This window comes from Triplophysa dalaica, chromosome 18 (genome assembly GCF_015846415.1).
Source record: "Triplophysa dalaica isolate WHDGS20190420 chromosome 18, ASM1584641v1, whole genome shotgun sequence".
NCBI lineage: Eukaryota > Metazoa > Chordata > Actinopteri > Cypriniformes > Nemacheilidae > Triplophysa > Triplophysa dalaica.
The window spans coordinates 11,393,296-11,412,145 of NC_079559.1; the positions used below are offsets into that span (position 1 = coordinate 11,393,296).

Below are 18,850 nucleotides of genomic sequence, written 5' to 3' on the forward strand. Positions count from 1 at the left end.
CGAGATTAAGTATATAACCAGTTGCCCATATTTACTGTTTATTTGACAATATGTCCAAAACAAAATTACACGTATTAGTTAAATATTGAGGAATCCTTTCTATACGTTTACTCCGTTGAATACGTTAAAGCATTTGAACGAATACAATGCTTGGCATTTTTTTCTTTAAATTTAATTTAAGAAATAATTGAACTCATTTCTACCGTCAACTAGGGATTTTGACAAACGTTTTATTGAAAACAGTAATATTCTTATGGTTGCTGTCAGCCAGGCCGGTAGGTGGCAGCACATGTATTTCGCATGATAAATATCCCCGGAAATTCCCATGAACACCAGCGATAGAGTGTTTTTGGACGACCGGTGCACGTTTGGGTAAGTTTGAAGCTATTATTCTAAGAATGATAATTAAATCCTCTTTGCAAGCACTGGTAGTGTGAGGGAATTATTTATATTTTTGCTTGTACTTTAAACAAAATATGCGAAAGGTGTATCTCGTTTGTTATGAACCATTCATAAGATCTCCGCTCTGCTTCCTTTGGCTTCGCTTTAACCTGATTGTAATTCAGAGATGTAACGTAACCTTCTTTGAGAATACAGTATCTCCTTTATCGAACAATAACCTAACCACTTTTTTATTTCAGGTAAGTTTACATATAGCTTTTAAAGATGTCGATTGGAGTTCCCATAAAAGTCCTCCACGAAGCAGAGGGGCATGTAGTCACTTGTGAAACTACCACTGGAGAGGTTTACAGAGGCAAACTGATCGAAGCTGAAGACAACATGAACTGCCAGGTATTAAAATTTGTCCAAATTTAACTTTTTAAAATGTGCAACACTATGTGTCGTTTTGTAAAACGACCCTATTTCTCCCTTCTAGAGTTTGAGAATATCAGTAATGTTTATTTCCTGGCTAGTGATGAGTGAATTTTGCTTATTTTAAAGGAACTGTTCACCCAAGTGAAAATTCTGTATTCGTTTACTTGACATGCGAGTTCCAAATCTGTATACATTTCTTTGTTTTGATGAACAACGAGAAAAATATTTGGAAGAATGAAATAATTCTTGTCCAATGTTGACCATCACAGTAGGAAAAAATGCTTTATACATTTCTTTCTAAAAGATATTTTGAAGAACGTAAACCGTTCTTGGGCACGTTTGATTGTAAAAATCTTTCTCTCAAAAGGTAGTGGTCTAGCTTTTGTTGAAACTAGTAACTTTGTATTAGCACCTATTGTATTTTGCTCCTGTATGACATTGCTTATTGCTCCCTGAACTTTATGTAAATTGGTTTCGATAAAAGGGTCTGCGAAATGTAATTTTATCTACCATGGCAGTCAATGTTGGCCAAGAACTGTTTGGTTACAAGCGTTCTTTCATTCAGTCATTTAGCAGATATCTTTCACTGTTTACATCAGAAGATATACATTTGTACAGATTTGGAACAACTCTAGGACGAGTAAATGACAGACTTTGACTGTCGTTGCATTGGATTACATGGATCATTCAAGGTGGAAGGTTGCCTGTGTCCTTTACTTTTATCTACCTTTATCTCTCCAGATGGCAAACATTACAGTCACAAACAGAGATGGCCGTGTAGCTCAGCTGGAGCAGGTTTATATTCGTGGAAGTAAGATTAGGTTCCTCATCTTGCCAGATATGCTCAAAAATGCTCCGATGTTAAAGAGTATGAAGAACAAAAATCAGACAGCTGGTGCTGGTCGGGGAAAAGCAGCTATTCTCAAAGCTCAAGGTATGTTTTTTTCCTTGGTTTATTCGAATTCAGTCTTTTAAGAAACAAAATATATAATGTTTACAATTGCAAGAGACTTAACTAAAGTTTTGATGTACTTGCAGTGGCTGCCAGAGGACGTGGACGTGGAGGCCCAGGGCGAGGCAACATATTCCAGAAGAGACGTTAATTTTATGTTTAGCTTTTTTATTTTTTTTATTTCTGATGTTCATTGTCATGCTTGGGGAAATAAATGGGTGTTTTTACTAAATGGGTCTTTTATTTATCTTATAAAAAAATGATAAATATTTTATCGGGTTGACGATCAGTTTTTTAATGTGCGTTGTCCACATCAAAGGTGGTTCACCCACTTGATTTACATGCATTTACACCATTCTAGATAATGGCTTGCAAATGTGCAGAGTGCAAATACTACTAAGAACATAACAGGGCTTTAAGCAAATGCCTGGAGATGGTCACATTAAATATCTTTGACACTTAATACGTTACAAAGTGTATTCAAACTAAATGTAAATTATTTGACCAGGTGTAGTAAGTCCGTTATAAGCTTCAGCGTAACCCAAAGTTGTCTGACCGTACTTTTGTTCCACAGTGGATACTTCTTAAAGGACACTATGGGTTGTGAAAAAGATTGCTGCAATGCCTTTCTCAGATGTCTTTTTGATTATGGAACACCTGTTACATTAGTTATCAGTAACAAAAAAGTGGGTTTCATCTTTAGATTGATCCAGTTATTGATCATTACTTATGTCGCTGTGTAAGTACAAAATTTGTTTATCATTCGGTCACAATTTCATTGTGTTTTGATGCATAGTCTTATTTTCTGTTGTGATCGATGTAGCACCTACATTAAGGAAGTCCCATACACAGTGAATTTCAATACAGGGTTTATAGTTGCTTCGGGGTAACAGCAGAACTGTGTATTGTACTCTGTAGGTATGTATGTTGGATGAAGCGGTTTTACCAGGACACAGATTCCGTTATCAGCTCTGTCAGCACAAAAGTGAAGGGAAACATTCTAACCAATTCATCAGCTGAGGGGGCTCATGTTTGGGATGTGGCTGAATATGTTATTCCCCCTCAGGTATCTAATCGTCCATATTATGTTATTTTGGTGTCTGATCTGCCATTATATGTTATAAAGGAATACAAAATTCAGCCACCTTATTTTGACAGGGTGAAAACTCTTTCTTTGTGATGACAAATATGATCGTCACTCCTGGACAGACACAGGGCAGCTGTCCTGAGGTACTATTAAACAGAATTTATGTCATTAATCTTGGAGAAATGTCCATTTCACATTTGGCCACATTCTACTTTTTAGGCTCTAAGTGAATTTACTCGTTGTGAGTCAAATATTGATTGCAAAATTGGACTCAATGAGGTCCGTGGCAACGGTAGGTGCCCACTTTGAGGAATATTTTTTTGTATGAAATAGTGGTATGTAATATGTACACTGTGACACAAAGATGCCGTGATCCTCAGGGGTTCAGACGGGCAGGTGTGGAAAATATTCTGAGACCATAAAAACCTGTGAAGTGTTTTCATGGTGTCCTATCGAAAATGACAACATAATACCCAAGTGAGTGTTTTACGTCTATAGACTAGAAGGTGATACAATAATATTAAATGTAAGTGTATCAAATGTATTTATACAGAACCGCTGTGCTTGGTGATGCAGAAGACTTCACAGTGCTCATTAAAAACAACATACACTATCCAAAGTTCAATTTCAAAAAGTAAGTTTGTGTATTTTTCCTTTTTTATATTTTCCTTTTATATCCCACTCTTAACAAAACAAACCTTATAATATCTCATTATAAACATGAGTGGTTCCACTAAGAAATATTTTAATGTAGGTGTTTCAGAGTAAACGTAAATTGTTTTGTTACTTCTAGGCGAAACATTCTGGATTATATCAACACTTCATACTTAAAAACTTGCACCTTTAATCGCAAAACAGACCCAGACTGTCCCATTTTCCGTTTGGGGGACATTGTTGCTGAAGCAGGAGAAGTCTTCAGTGTCATGGCTGTTAAAGTCTGTATCTTCAATAATTTGTTTTTTATAAAAAATGTAGTGTTTAAACATTCTGATAAATTTGAGAAAAGTGTGAAAGTGTTTTCAATGTTAAAGGGTGGTGTTATTGGGATTTTCATTGACTGGAGCTGTAACTTGGACTTCCCAGAACGTTTTTGTGTGCCAAAGTATTCTTTCAGCAGATTGGACAATAAACACATTGAAAATAATGTGGCCCCTGGATACAACTTCCGGTAACAGCATCATTTAATTTGAAACGTTAACTGTACCATTTTATTCATCAAGAGTAACCATTATGTAAAGATATTTATATTTACATTTTTCTTTCCCACAGCTTTGCAAAATATTTTAAAACCAGTGAAAATGTTGAAACACGGACATTGATCAAGGCCTATGGAATCCGCTTTGAGGTCATAGTTTTAGGCGAGGTTTGTTTTTTGGTTTCTTAAACTTAAACATAAGAATCAACCTGAATTTATTCATGCATTTAAGATTTTTGTAGTTTTATTTTATTTTAATTTCTTTGTAGGCTGGTAAGTTCAGCATTGTGCCCACCATTGTAAATCTTGGGGCAACCCTTGCCTTACTTAGTTTGGTAAGCAATATATATTTAGTTACTGTGAACTGCTTAATGGGAGAAATTGCTTTTATTCTAGCGTGTCATTGTTCTCACAGGCGGGTGCTGTTTGTGACTGGTTCATGCTTACTTTTATGAAAGATAGTGACTACTATGCCAAACACAAATTTATTCACCTAAACGACAGAAGTGACAGTGGTGTGCCATTGGTGAGTAAAAGTCAACTCTTTAGTTTTATATTTAATATTTATTTATGCAAATTATATATTTTTATTGTTATAGAGCTCTGTTGGGACACCTTCATATGGGACTCCATAATGTAGTGAATTTGATGTTTCATTGGAAAGGACACTTTTACGATTAAATCAAATATATCCTAACATAAATTTTATATAAAGTGTACTTCATACATTTAATTTCATTTTAATATGATGATATACTTGATCTATTTTTCCTCGATCAGTGTTTAACAGCATTTCAAATTATCAATAAACCAAAATACCGTTACATGCTCAAGCTCTCAAGATTTGTTTTGTTAAGTTTAAAGGCATCTGTATTAGAAAGAAGTTTGACATCCTTCTTCTGCTGAAGTGCTTGTGGTTAATATTGATTTTCTTTTGGTTGCTGGCAGGTTTAAACTGTAAAAAAACTCTATTATTGTCTGTAGTTAGTAGCATTCCCTGTTATGACATGTTATTAACATTCAGGTTGATCGTGTGTTTAAAAAACTGTTGATGAAGTTCATTGTGCATTAAACTCTGCCTGAGAGGGCGTGGCCTGGTGAAGTCTTAGCCCGCCATATTTACCATCAGGGCTGGGGTATTCTGCCCTTATTCTCCCAATGCAGCAACTGGGTATTACTGGAACAGCATCTCTGGGTGTGCTGTCACCAAACCGCCATCTAATGTATTGAGCGTAGGCCCCATGGCGCAGCTGAGCCCCTTCGTGCAGCTCCGCAAGGGGATCCACATAGAACAATGCTGTCTCGAGGACGGAGCGACTGAGGATCAGTGTGGACAAAATAGGGGAGGAGGTTATGCAGCGCCCTTTACCCAATCGGCAGCAAAGCTGCTCGTGCAGGGTGGCAGAAGGCGGGCAGCATCCACACTGACACCAGGCCTGACATCCAGACTGTGACTTCTCCAGCAACGGTGTGTCTGTGTTTCTGGAAAGCCCACTGCTCTGCCCATTCTGTACCGGTAAACTTCTGCTCGGTCCACACTGCATAACACTGATCAGAGTCCTCATGCTGGCCAAATCATTCTAGTAGTAAATAAAGAAGTTATTTTGTCATAGTTTAATTGAAATTTATCTCTATAGTACTTTGCACAATATTGCATTGTATCAAATAAGGTTTACAGTAATTACAGGGTAGTGAAGTAGAGACAAATGATGAAAGCTGTATGAATTGGACATATGCTATTATAACAAAATACAAGTACATGGACTGTACCAACTAAGAAAAATTTAAATATAAATGAAAAAAACTTTTTTGTGTTTTACTCTAAACATAATTGTCTGTGTGACAATAATGAAATGTTAGTATTAAGGATATTTTTTCGAAACATCTGAATAAAGCTAGAATAGTGTGTATTTAATTTCTAAAACAAAATACTACTTTGTACACTACCAGTCAAAAGCATCAACACACCTACACGTCCATTATTTCAACCATTTTTCACATTTTATGCTAAATGTCAAGTGTTCTATAAAAAAACAGATAGAGGCCAGTTTGGAAGATGTAAACAATGCCGGTCCAGAAGAACGTCCTGTTTACACAAACACTTGAACAAAATACAACCTACAGAACATTTATAACCAAATCAAATATCTTATATGCGTGAAATAAAAAAAACTGAAACCAAAAGTGCTTCTGCACCAGTGTCAAAGATATTAATATTAAAAAGATGCGCCACTGCCTTTACAATGAATGGCGAGGAATGCAATGATCAATATGGGCGCCCTTGCTCAGGAAGTCCCGCCTTCCAGTAGAACGAGCCAAATATCAATCAATAAAGACTGACGATTCTGTGGGGCGGTGCCCTCGTGAGGTGCTTGCCAGACGTTGCGCAAACACAGTAGATGAGGCGACCTCGAAAAATTTGATTTTAAGCGCAATTTAAGCTTATCAAACAAAAGTTATGATACAGTTCATGTCCAGTTTAATTATTGATTGGAAATATGTTGTTAAATTTTGATTTTCGCCGGCGATTTTAGAAATATCTGCCTTCCCCCATTCAAGATAGGACTATGGACTTTATTTGACGGACTTTGCCAGTGTTTGCATCAGTGGTCTATATGTAGTTCAAATATTAAATATCTGTCCTTTTGTTTCTTCAGACTAGCAAACCTTTGTCTATAGTTGATTAGTTTGACTGGTACTGGTTTGATTCACAATTTGAAAACGTTTGAAGTTTTGTTTCTACTTCAGAGTTTAACATAAAGTACTACTTAGTGGCCACTTTGTGACAAAATATTTAAGTATCTTACTTTCCTCTGATGTAGAGAAAGAGGTTTAGTCTGCTGTAGAGTTTTCTTTCTGGACTTTTTCACCACTCTTAACTTGTCCTCATCCACAAACGACACGCAAAGGAAGCACTGCAACAAACACAATACTAAAGTATACATGATCGCACAGTTAAAGGGATACTCCACCCAAAAATGAAAGTTCTGTCATGAATTACTCACTCTCAAGTAGTTCCAAACCTGTATAAATTTCTTGTTTGGTTGAACAGGAGATATTTGGAAAAACGTTAGCAACTGACAGCCTACTTTAGTAGGAAAAATATTGTATCATCTTATTTTTCTTATGTTAAACTCAAAATAAGATATTTTGAAGAATGTAGGAAAGCAAACAGTACTGGGGCAACTTTGACTACCATTCATTTTTTTTCCTACTATGGTAGTCAATGATGTCCCAGAAATATCAGTTGCTAAGATTTTTCCAAATATCTTTCTTTGTATTCATCGAAACAGCTCGAGGGCGAGTAATTCATGACAGAATTTTCAATGTTAGCTGGAGTAGGGCCTGTCCCTTTAACATTCCTTGTAATTTAGCCTGTGTTCAGAAAATAAGCATTGACAGGGTTAAACAGCTGCAACACAACAGCTGTTGACATGCCTGTTTTCCTACTCAGTTTGAACCGTATGCGAGAGTTCTGTGTATGCGAGCATGTGTGTGTTCACCTCTTCTCGGTCCTGTACGGACTCAAACTTCCTCTCTGAGTAGTTCTGTTTTGCTTCTTTGGAGTAACAACTAGTTCCAATAAGCCAGTCAAGGAGAACTGTTGTCTTTAGAAAAACAGTGAGAAACAACTGTCATTACCTCAAAATATTTTCTGAATCTATATCAGCTTATGAGTTCCTTACAAGAGCGTAATATGAGAGCGTTGATCCAATGTAGATGATAACCTGAATGATGCTGAACCTACCAGCCTGTGGAGGACACAGAGAACGGTTTGTGTATCTTAATCTAGCCAACATGCAAAGTAGTTCCAATATTTGATAGTCGTGTCTTACCTTTCCAAAAACCATGACATCAAACCTAATACCGTATATTTTAAACAGAGTTCTCTGCTCCACACCATTTACTGTAGAGTATCTTGCAAACCTATGTTCAGAGATAATGTATAAATAACTAACAAAAGAAATATCACATGCACTTGTATTTTCAACAATGTATGAACATTAGCAAAAATGTTGTAATGTGTTCTTTTTTTAATTTATTTTAAGACATTTTATCTTTACAAATCAATGATTTACACCTGAAGTTAAATCCAGGGTAAAGGGTCTTGTTGCTCTCTTTCTCATCTAAGCGACGGAACGAGTATTTAGGCAGACAGCTGTGAAAGATTCTGTTCAGATCACAATCCCAGTTGATCTGTATTCCAACCACACCTCCCTATTAAACAAATATTACCAGCACTGTAAATAAATGTCATATAGGTAATATACACAAACATTAAACATCGTTGCTTACCCGGAGATTATAAAAATAAGGCTTTACCTCCACAGCCATATCCCCAAAGTTCTCTTTGGCCTCACTCACAATATCTCCCAGCCGGAAAATAGGACAGTATGGATTTTTGTAGCGGTTATAGATGCAACCTTTTAGATCGGTATCCTTCAATTCAGGCAAGATGTTTCTCCTAAAGCAAACACATGAATGAATATGATAAATTGGAATAATGTATAATGCGAAGTACAGGGCTTTCTGACTAAAAGTATGCATTTGTTTGAAGTGAGATCAACCGTATGTAATTAAATGCTGGAAATCTGATGTTATTCTTGATCATCACAGTGAAGTTTTCTGCAGATGCCAAAAGAGCAGGTCTGCGGAAACAGAAATAAGAAAAGCTTACATTTATAAAAGTGCCTACTAAAAGTGCCACTTCCTTAAATGAGTTCCTCAAACTTGTTGCCAGGGCCAGGACTGATTTAATAGCAGTTAAAGTTGATCTGTTTCCTATTTCTTTGCATTTAGAGTAAGCTTCAGATAAAATATGAATCCTAAAACAATTGAGAATTTATTATTTTTAGATATAAAATTGTACACTATGGCACCTGGGTCTTTTCTTGTTTTCAATTGGGCACCAAGTTGAAACTTCACATGTTTTCTTCATCACATCAAACTTCACACAGGCTCCTGTTTGAACACCTGAGTAATAATAAGAAGAGAGCAGAGCAGATCTCAAGAGTCTAGTTAAATAGGCAACTAAATACTTAGGTGTCTTAAAAAAACAGATGCAAAAGTCTCTAAGTGCCATCTGACATATTTCTTCTAAAATTATTATTTTGATCAGGCTCTGATGTTTACATTTAAAGGTATTTGATGAATATGTTTATATGTCCTCTTTACCATAAAAGTTTAATCACTGAACCTAAACATAGGAGCCGAGAAAAGGAGAAAATTTCAAATGTCACTTATAGGCTTTTGCATTTGAACTCTCTACATGTTCCTGTATAAATAGGAACTATTCTTTATGTTATTTTAATATGTGTCTTTTGACAGAAGGCAAATTTCTTGTGCATGTTTATCGAGCACGCTCTTTCTGATTCTGGTTTGGTTTAGATTTTTGTTAATGACACAATGCCTCAGATTTGATATTCAAATACACAAACAAATCTATATTTAATATTGCGAAACACGATCAGTCTGACATATGTTTTGGTTACAAAATGCTTCCTTTTATACAGCATGTCCACAAACTAAAGTTGACAAATTTAGCCGATCGATCTAATCAACAAATATACAAGTCAAACGTGGCGTACAAAGTAATAAAATAACAATACAATGGCATAACAATACCATGGCTATACTGGTCAGAAAATCCTTTCTCACAATCCTTATCTGTTCGGCACAGTTTCCCATACGGTGGTACCTGAAGTGTGTAACATAATAATAACGTAATAACATCATTTCTGATCTGAAGATCATTAATATGAAGCTTTGAAAGTCAATGGTGAATGAATCACAACTTGTGTAGGTTACTTACCTCTGGACAATTAGCTTGTTTTTGGTTCTGTGTGACTATGACATTTGTCGCCACGAAAAAAGAGTTTTTCCCCTAACATTAAAGAAAAATGTTAAATGCATTTCTAACTTTTTCATGCACTTTAAAGCACACACATAGCCTTGTATTTTTGTGACATATGATAAATGATGTAAATGATATCACTGTTACCTGAGATGTCCCACTGTGGTCCACCACATCCCACACGACCTCGCCAATATCTGGTATATTTAGTTTTGCCACTCCTTTGACTTTTGAAGTGACTGAACTCACAACGAGGTCATACTCCTGATATCCTTTATTCCACAACAACATTATACTGCAAAGTGTAGACGTGGGATTAGTGAACAGGATGCATAAATGAACCTTAAAATCGCTTTAAATGTCTATCGTAACATCATAACACGTGTAAACGATACAGTGCAGTGACTGTACAGTAAATGAATAAGCTTTTGTTGAGTGATGCGAGGGCGTCGTACAAGGAAAACAACGATGCGCTCGATGTAACACTTACCAAATGAACATCAAGATAACTCCGTTTAACGTCCATTTAAGTGATCCAAGTTTAACGCTCTTGATTTTCACAAGTTTTTGAGTGTCGTATTCACAAAGATTTAACAAAACACAAGGCATGGCCGTGATTGAGAAAACACACAGTGGAGGAGTTTACTGCAGTGCCTGTCCAGCCCTGCTCGTGCGGGAGGTCACATGGTCTCTTGGAAGAAGACCGTTTTTTTTATTTTATTGAACAAATATAACATCAAAAACATAGTCACAATTAAGAGCAGAAATAAACAACAATAATTCAAAAAGCCAGTAAAGGGAAGTAAAATAAAAGCAAGTAAAAATAAATAAAATAAAATTGAGCCAGGGGTAACAAAAACTTAAAATAAATTCAAGAGAGAGAGAAAAGCCCCTTTTGGTTTTCATTATAAAAAAGCTGAAATATTATACTTTGTGCACATTGTAACAGACTTTAATGCTTTGGCATTGTAAGAAGAAGAGATAGTACCCAAATAAAAATTAAGGTCTTAAAAAAATAAAAAGAGGTTTGACAGACAAAAACTTACACTTTGCTAGAAAAATAAATAGATTTATAAGAAAATACTTTTCTTTTAGATTTTTGTCAAAATTATAAAATCCAAATAAGACATCCTTAAACATCAAAGAAAAGTTGACTAATAAAGAAGCATGTACAAAGAGACAAAATTTCCTCCAAAAAGTAGCTACATGAATACAGTCCCAAAAACGATGAGGTACAGACTCGTCTTCCACTCCACAAAAGGAGCAAAGGGGATCCAACTCAGGAAACATTTTTTTTATAAAGACATTGACTGGATAAAATCGATGCAACAACTTGAAGGAAGAAGACAGTTTTGTGTGATGATAATACACTTTCTTACGTCACAGAAAAACTCTTTACTGAGGCAAATATTCACAACTACTGCATATTAATATCTTGTATTGTCGCAAGATTATGGATTATTCTCCGTCAGCCTTTCTTGAAATCTACTTTGGTTATTTAATGAAAATGTAGATAAAAAATATATATATATATCTCATTTGACTTTTGAAATTTATTGTGAATGATTTTTTTTAGAGTTGAATATTTTAAGTCTCATGAAGTCATATGTGACCCTGGATCACAAAACCAGGTAGCACGGGAACCTTTTAAGGAAACGCCAAAAATACATTTTATGGGTCAAACTTATCGATTTTACTTTTATTGCAAAAATCATTAGAATATTAAGTAAAGATCATGTTGCATGAAGATATTTTGAAAAATGTCCTATCCTAAATATATAAAAACATTATTTTTGTGAGCGGATGACCTGCTATCTGATGGACGACTTTAAAGGCGATTTTCTCAATGTTTAGATTTTTTTGAACCCTCAGATTCCAGAGCTATAAACGTCTGTATCTGTATGTCTGTATTATCCTTAACAACTCATACATCAATAGAAATCTGAATTATTCAGCTTTCAGATGATGTCAAAATCTCAATTTCAAAAAATGTATAATTAAGACTGGTTTTGTTGTCCAGGGTCACATATATCGACAAAATGTGTCTTAAACTTTATTTAACCTTTAACCGAATCGGTGGCATTTCTATCCCCAGGACATTATGTATACAAGTGCATCAAACAGAGTCGCCTGCACATGATACTGACTGCAAAATTAAATTTAACATTTAAAACATTAATAAAAACTACATAGAACACTGAAAAAAACATTTATTGTCGTTTCCACTGTCCAGGGTTTTACTCAGTCCTGTTACCTTAACAGATCTTCACCTCTGAAAACCTGTTCCACATTCCAATAAACATTTTTAGAGTGGAAAGTTTCATCATCTTGGTCTTCTGAAGGCCACGTGATTAACAGAAGTACATTTTCTTATTTTCTCCATATTTTATGTTTTTGCAGATATATGGACGGGTCATTCTCAAGACGCAATCCTGTTACCTAATTATTAATCCTTCCTTCTTCTATTTAAAAACCCTGTAAAAAAGTAAAATAGTTTTCTGAGATTAAACAATACACATTTAGAATAGTAAAATATATGTTGTTAGCTTCGGTGTTGTAAAAAAAAAGTTAAATTTTGCAAATGTCACCCATTCGCGGAATGACCCTAGGCCTAGTCCAATTTGCTCCCATAGGTGGTTTTACAATTGTCCAAAACATCTGGGAAAGATCTGTTTCAGTGGTGTCATTGCTCATGTCATGGATAACACTGGATATCCTTCGTGACAGCGGCCAAGTCATATCTCGCCATACATTTGAATAGTGAAATTGGCTCCATTTTATCCACTACATTTCCAAGTAATTTGTCTAAAAAGCAGACAAACCCAGATTTGAATAGGCAAATACTGACCACTAATAACAAATACACTGAATACATATTGTCTTAAATATAGTTTTAATGTGTAAGTGATCTTCATGTACTGTTCATTTTCCATCAGTGATGCTAATATAAAAAATTTAAAAGATGTGAGGTTTTGTATCCACTGAACTCAAATAAACATAATTTTTCCTCATTTTGTGTTTTCAGATTCAGCTTTGACCCAATTTCACCAAGGATTATTACACATGCAGAGCCACTTTGCATAGGAGATTCATTCCACTTTTCTATAAATCAGTGTGAATATCACCACACTTCATACAACAGCTGAGCAGGACCACAACATCACAACATCATGACCGTTGCTGGGCACGTTCTTGTGTCGGTTGTAATGGCATTTGCCGGTGTTTCTGGGAACATGTTCAACCTCATTTTCACCATACAGCAGCACCTAAAGTCTAAGAAGATCCAGACTGTTGGTTTGATCTTAAGCATCATCTCTGTCAACAATATTGTCTTGGTCATCGTCATTCTCATGTTGGTGTTGAGCGTCTTTATTGTTCCGACTATCTGGTGTATTAGGCCATATCCTTTTTTTCTCCGCACTGTGATATATCTAATGTTGAACTGCAGTTGTATCAGCTTCTGGAGCATCGCTTGGCAAAGTCTCTTTTACTGTATCAAAGTTGTGAACTTCTCCTCTGAGTTCCTCATATCACTGAAGAGGAACATTTCCACCGTCATCAACACCGCAGTGCTACTGAGTTGCTCGGGTTTCTCAGTGTTCTTCTTACCGATTTTCACGCTCGACCTCCCGGCAACAGACACCAGAAATTTTTCTACAAACTACAGCCTGAATGCCACTCTGAATGCAACCTGCCCGAACCCAACCTTCTTTGTGAAAATTGACGAAATGGCATATATAGTCGCCGCTCTGTTTTTTCTCTGCCCCATTCCCCTGATGATCATGTTGCCCACCTCTCTCAGAATGGTGGTCCACTTGTGTGCCCACACGCTGGCACTCCGGAAGAACCAGACGCAGGTGCAGGGTTCCGACTCGTACGTCCTGGTGTGTAAGCTCACCATCTCCCTGGTGGGGGTTTATCTGACCACTTTATTTATTGTGTTTTTGTTTATGGTTATAAGGATGATGGAGGGAACTATCACCTACCTCACTTTAGCTTTTGCCTTTAGTTTTTATGGTGCCATGTCGTCTGTCATTCTGACAGCTTCAAACAGGTATCTCAAAGAGAAGCTCTGGAGTCTGTTCTGTTGTAGGAAAGCACAGGAACCTACTACCAAAAGCCAGACATGTGAAACAGTAGACGGTTGATATATACCTAACTACAGGACGCTTGATGTAGTTTATTGTCAAATTCTCTTGATTAATCTCAGTTTTACTGTTTGAATATCTTCTTAAATTTGCTGAATTGTAGTGAAGTAAAACTGTAAATATTCATGTATTAACAACATATGTTCTTTTGTGTCAGCTGAGGAAAAATTAAGAATCCATTTTTTAATTATTTCCAGTTGTACTAAATGTTCTATTTTAAGTTACGAGTTTAGGGAAAATTATCATTTTTATTTCATTCTGTGAACTGCTAACAAGATTTCTACCAAAATGTCAAAAACAAATAGTTTCTATTTTGATTTATTTACAATAAACTGAAACTTGAGAAACAGGTCAAAATAACAAAAAAGATGATCTGTATTTTTTCAGAACTCAGTACTGCAAAGAGAAATCATTCATATTCACTTTTAAGCAATACAAGGATTTGAACATGCATGAAAAATATAAAAAATATTGTTTTATGTGATAACCTCGATTCTTGTAACAGTTTTCATGGGTCTTGTCATTCTGTCTATTTCACATTGCTGTCAGATGAATTTGTCACTCCTGAGGTTTGATTTTGTCAAACTTCAACAGACAATACATCTAGAAATACTGATTCAATGAAAAATTGGAATGGTCTCTTAATATTTTCCATGGCTTTATGTTCTTGTGCTAGTGATCAATTAATGAAATATTTATTTTTATAACAATATTTGGTAAGACTTTCCTTAAAGCATGTATGTATAATGCATTATAAGGAGTTATTAAAGGGTAAAATGCATTATAATTCTTCATAATGTGTGTTGTAATGCATTATATGTAGTTATGTAAAGAATTATAACCAATCTAAAACGTAACAATGAATTGCTAAGTGTTGTAATGTATTAACTGTAATTACAATTACATTACAATGCATTTAAAGGTGCATTACAATGCTTTAAAACTACTTTTATGATGCATTATACATAGATGCTTCAAGGAAAGTATAACTCAAGTTTTAGATAAAAGCATATTTTTAAAAGTTTATTTTTCTGAACACAAAAAATATGATAAAAAACAAATGATACAAAATAAAAAAAATAAAAATTGAAAACTTTATTAGAATTTTTTATAGTGTGTTTGTTTTGAATACAGTCGTTTCACTGCTTATTTTACCCAGTGATTGCAAACAAAAGGAGGAAGCAAGTATTCAGTTAAACATTTTCGTTATCCGAAGTTTGAGAAACTCAGGAATACCCTTTGTTTCAAAAGTTTGTGAAAGTACATCAACATTCATGACAACCTTATGCGCTTCATCGAAGACTTCCGCTCCGATCTCCTTCTTCACTCTATCTCTCCATGCACTCAGAATGGGTCTGCCTTCAAACACATCTAGACCTGTACCAACCGGCTTGAACACACAGAAACACACATACAAAGCTCTTATGTCAAGATCAAAGAGAGTGTTAGTTCACATAGGTCTGGTGCAAGAGACAGAATTTTCATTTTTCTATCATCTATCCCATTACACTCACGTGGAATCACTTGTACAGAATGCGTTTTACCTGCATTGTCTCTACAATGGCCACTAGATCTGCCAGTGATATCTTCTCTCCAATGATAAAGGGCCTGTCCTGAAGAAACTTCTCCTCAAATGTCTTCAAAGACATGTTAAGGTCCTCCAGGGCCGAATCCATCTTCTCCTTGGGCACCGGGGTTCCTGTGACCACAGGTAAGACTCCCTAAAATTGTGAAATGCAGTTACAGTCCAAGATCTGGCAAAGAAATACTTTTTGTAAAATATTGTGGTTGGAACCGTTAGCCTATATACATTTAACCAAAAAACAAACTAGTGGACTGAGACGATGGTGGAATTGCAAGATGCACTTTTTGTTTATTCTATTTCTTCAATGATCTTATACCCTAAACCAGAAGACCCTTGAACCGTGAGCTCGTAAGCCAGTGTGCTGCCAGGAAAGATACTCATTGACTCTGGCACGCTTCACGAGGTCAGCTGGATACCAATGATCTGGAGTGCGATGTTTTGCTGCCAAATACTGGAGGATTGCTATGCTGCAAGAAAGAATCCAGTTTGTTATTTTCTTACCAATATCTTTAAGTAAACATGCATCAAGTTTAAACCAGGGTTGCGTTCCTAACATACCTCTCTGTGAGGATAAAATCCCCATCTTTAAGGACTGGTACCTTCCTTAAAATGCTGACCGTGCCAAATTCTTCCCCAAATTGTTCACCTTTTAAGCACAGAGAGAAGAAATTGCTACCTCTGTACAAATGCAAAACTGCTAAACTATTCCACAGACATCATTAGGCTTCGTAAAAAAACATTTTTAAACAAACATCACATGACGCAGTAAAAACCCCTAATGTAAATAAATGAATTACCTGCAGACAAATCCACGCTTTTGTATTCAAAGGGAATTGCGGTTAACTTTGCGAACATAAACACGGCACGACATGGCTGTGAATGAAGATCAAGATATAACTCAAGTGGCATTTTGGATCGCAAGTGTCTAAAGCAAAATGATCCACCCTCAAAACATCAAACTCTTATACTGTTTGTTAATGCTCCGCCCAGCAAGGGTCAATACAACATTCTTATGTTATTACTGTCCGCCTTAATCTAATGTGTTGGGGCCTTTGTCATGATAAAAGACATGGGGTGACAGATAAAAACATGTCAGCATATCAGGGGGGTTTTGCTGATATGTGGTGGATGTAAACTGGAGAGAAACATAAAAAATGCCTTTCTTGTTCTTTCTAGCTTTCCTGTAGCTCAGTGCATTGCGTTAACAACACAAGATTGTGGGTTTGATCCCAGAGGATTGCACATACCTAAGTATAAATGTAAAGGATAATGTAAGTCGCTTTGGATAAAAGCGTCTGCCAAATGCATAAATGTAAATGTACTTGTAACATTTAATTATTAACTCTTCTATGAGTCTGTACTCGTGTGGTCTTTGAATTATGCTGCAATAGACTAAAGTCCAAGAACAACAATTTCAAACCACATGAAGACTGTGAAAATTATTATACGTATTAAATTATACCTACTAGTGCTAATGTAGCAAAACTTTAACTTTTATTTACTTTTATTTTTTCCCATTTGGTCAATATTTCAACATTTCTTGAATAGGCCTATATGTAAGGGCGGCCTTGTCCTTATAGTTTATTGCAAGCACAAAATGATTTACTTCTAATGAATTCAGGTTACATTATGTTATTGAGTATGTAGAGCAACTGAATCACGTTATAATCTGAATACAACCTCAGTTTTTTTTTTTTTAGTTAAAGCTTTATTAAAAACACCACGAATGCATACAGTATGAAAAGAAAAACATAGTATACATATCACAAACATAGCTACATTATCTTATTTTTGGTGAAAAGCACTTTCTTTGGTTAACTGCAATTGTGACCTGTAGCAGTTTCTAGTATTTGTTTTGAGTTGTCAATCAATTCAGTCAAGTATAAAATGTAGGCCTGTTTTTAATCCTGTTGTTTTTATTTTTAAAAGAAATTAAGTAGCTAAAAAATAATCATCATTTTCTTATTTAAGTTAAACGCAATCCATCTTATTTTCAAATCCATATCCAAACAGTAGGTTTTTGTTGTGTATAAAAAAAGTCTTTATTTATCTTGATGTTTAATGTGATACATGGAAAATAACCAAGTTATTGTTTATTGTATAATATGAATTTTTTCGAAAAGATTCATAATTAATATGTAAGCATTTGGCCACATGATGGCGCAAGCTGACTCTAATTTGGATTGGCATACGCTTGAATTGCCTTCAAGCAGGTCAATAACTCATTGTTAATCAGGTGGCAGACTGGCAGTATCCTCTTAACCAAAGTATTATGTAATTTATCCAGTTAATTAAACAAATAGGAATTCTTTCTGAAGATGTTTTACCAAATTAAACATTGGGCAACCAGTGGACACAAAAAATCCATCCCTGCCAATAAATCTTGAGCTCTATCAGCTTGGAGTGGACGCAATGTAGATTTGCAGGGTGGGTTATTGTTGGTTTGCTGTAATGACTTGCATACACCCTTGATACATGATAAAATTACACACCCTAATTTTAGATAAGGGAATTTAGAACTCATACTGCATTCTGTTTTATTCTCTCACAACCATAATCTGTTCTGTTTATGCAATTATGTATGCATTTGTATTTTGGTTATCGTCTGTGCTGGAAATGGCCATGCTTCCGCAGGGAGATTCTAGTTGGGGATATAGGCTATATTTTTTTTAAACCATAAAGGCATAAACTCCTACTGTAAAGTATGCATGGAGCTTATTACATGGATAAAAGATGAAAATCTTCTCTATTTTGAGGTGGAACTCCCTCCCCACGCTTCTCCCCATTTCCAGCCCCGGTTATCATCCTCCACCATTTAAATAACTATGCAAGTGTGAGGTAGGGGAAACAGGCAAAGTTGCAAGAAGCAACCAATCCAATGGTTCAAGTGAGGTCAGTGGGGTTAGCTTGCTGAGACTTTTAGCAAATCTGGTTTGAGTTTAGAGGCATGTGGCACCACATTACAGCATGTATTTGGATTTAAAAAACAAACTTAAAATGTTAATGCTTGGCTAATATTGTTTAGCTGATACTAATTTCATGTGGTATTTTGCTTTAAGAGACAAGCAATGTGTTTTGGTAACAATTATGTTGTCTAAGCAAGGGCATGTTTAATAAAGGTTTTTGTCCGAAAGGATTAGCATTTTTGTTTGTTTAAAAAATAATTGTTGATTTAAATGACATATTATCCATAACACCCCCCACAGTGAACAT

The 18,850-nt window shown here is 35.5% G+C and overlaps 5 protein-coding genes across 8 annotated transcripts; 3 read left to right on the forward strand and 2 right to left on the reverse strand.

Annotated features, from left to right (window-relative positions):
* The first annotated feature begins 224 nt into the window (after nucleotides 1-224).
* snrpd3 (small nuclear ribonucleoprotein D3 polypeptide) lies at nucleotides 225-2,000 on the forward strand. Its single transcript, XM_056772517.1, has 4 exons — nucleotides 225-372; nucleotides 642-792; nucleotides 1,558-1,750; nucleotides 1,855-2,000. Exons 2-4 carry the CDS (start codon nucleotides 667-669, stop codon nucleotides 1,917-1,919), a joined length of 384 nt encoding a protein of 127 aa, XP_056628495.1. The 5' UTR covers nucleotides 225-372; nucleotides 642-666; the 3' UTR covers nucleotides 1,920-2,000.
* A 141-nt stretch (nucleotides 2,001-2,141) lies between these two features.
* p2rx4b (purinergic receptor P2X, ligand-gated ion channel, 4b) lies at nucleotides 2,142-4,705 on the forward strand. 3 transcript variants are annotated; one of them, XM_056772510.1, is made up of 11 exons: nucleotides 2,142-2,507; nucleotides 2,687-2,834; nucleotides 2,927-2,998; nucleotides 3,075-3,147; nucleotides 3,236-3,332; nucleotides 3,409-3,489; nucleotides 3,649-4,023; nucleotides 4,125-4,218; nucleotides 4,320-4,385; nucleotides 4,466-4,576; nucleotides 4,650-4,705. In XM_056772510.1, the coding sequence occupies exons 1-11, from the start codon at nucleotides 2,365-2,367 to the stop codon at nucleotides 4,683-4,685; spliced, it is 1,296 nt and encodes a 431-aa protein (XP_056628488.1). In that variant the 5' UTR covers nucleotides 2,142-2,364; the 3' UTR covers nucleotides 4,686-4,705. The 3 variants fall into 3 exon arrangements, with proteins under 3 accessions (XP_056628488.1, XP_056628489.1, XP_056628487.1); XM_056772511.1 differs by having other exon boundaries at nucleotides 3,649-3,790; nucleotides 3,887-4,023; nucleotides 4,466-4,695; XM_056772509.1 differs by having other exon boundaries at nucleotides 4,466-4,695.
* A 6-nt stretch (nucleotides 4,706-4,711) lies between these two features.
* Nucleotides 4,712-10,559, reverse strand: p2rx7 (purinergic receptor P2X, ligand-gated ion channel, 7). Of its 2 annotated transcripts, none has more exons than XM_056772507.1 (13): nucleotides 10,395-10,559; nucleotides 10,052-10,199; nucleotides 9,863-9,934; nucleotides 9,676-9,748; nucleotides 8,931-9,024; nucleotides 8,619-8,699; nucleotides 8,347-8,515; nucleotides 8,132-8,268; nucleotides 7,887-7,977; nucleotides 7,737-7,802; nucleotides 7,554-7,658; nucleotides 6,858-6,965; nucleotides 4,712-5,630 (listed from the first exon to the last, which is right to left on the reverse strand). In XM_056772507.1, exons 1-13 carry the CDS (start codon nucleotides 10,511-10,513, stop codon nucleotides 5,109-5,111), a joined length of 1,785 nt encoding a protein of 594 aa, XP_056628485.1. In that variant the 5' UTR covers nucleotides 10,514-10,559; the 3' UTR covers nucleotides 4,712-5,108. The 2 variants fall into 2 exon arrangements, with proteins under 2 accessions (XP_056628485.1, XP_056628486.1); XM_056772508.1 differs by having other exon boundaries at nucleotides 4,715-5,630; nucleotides 8,374-8,515.
* A 2,332-nt stretch (nucleotides 10,560-12,891) lies between these two features.
* On the forward strand, nucleotides 12,892-14,981 carry LOC130407321 (taste receptor type 2 member 40). Its single transcript, XM_056730106.1, has one exon. It carries the CDS (start codon nucleotides 13,075-13,077, stop codon nucleotides 14,050-14,052), a length of 978 nt encoding a protein of 325 aa, XP_056586084.1. The 5' UTR covers nucleotides 12,892-13,074; the 3' UTR covers nucleotides 14,053-14,981.
* A 146-nt stretch (nucleotides 14,982-15,127) lies between these two features.
* On the reverse strand, nucleotides 15,128-16,585 carry gstt1a (glutathione S-transferase theta 1a). Its single transcript, XM_056730107.1, has 5 exons — nucleotides 16,435-16,585; nucleotides 16,196-16,283; nucleotides 15,954-16,104; nucleotides 15,597-15,773; nucleotides 15,128-15,442 (listed from the first exon to the last, which is right to left on the reverse strand). The coding sequence occupies exons 1-5, from the start codon at nucleotides 16,544-16,546 to the stop codon at nucleotides 15,242-15,244; spliced, it is 729 nt and encodes a 242-aa protein (XP_056586085.1). The 5' UTR covers nucleotides 16,547-16,585; the 3' UTR covers nucleotides 15,128-15,241.
* Between the last annotated feature and the right edge of the window lie 2,265 nt (nucleotides 16,586-18,850).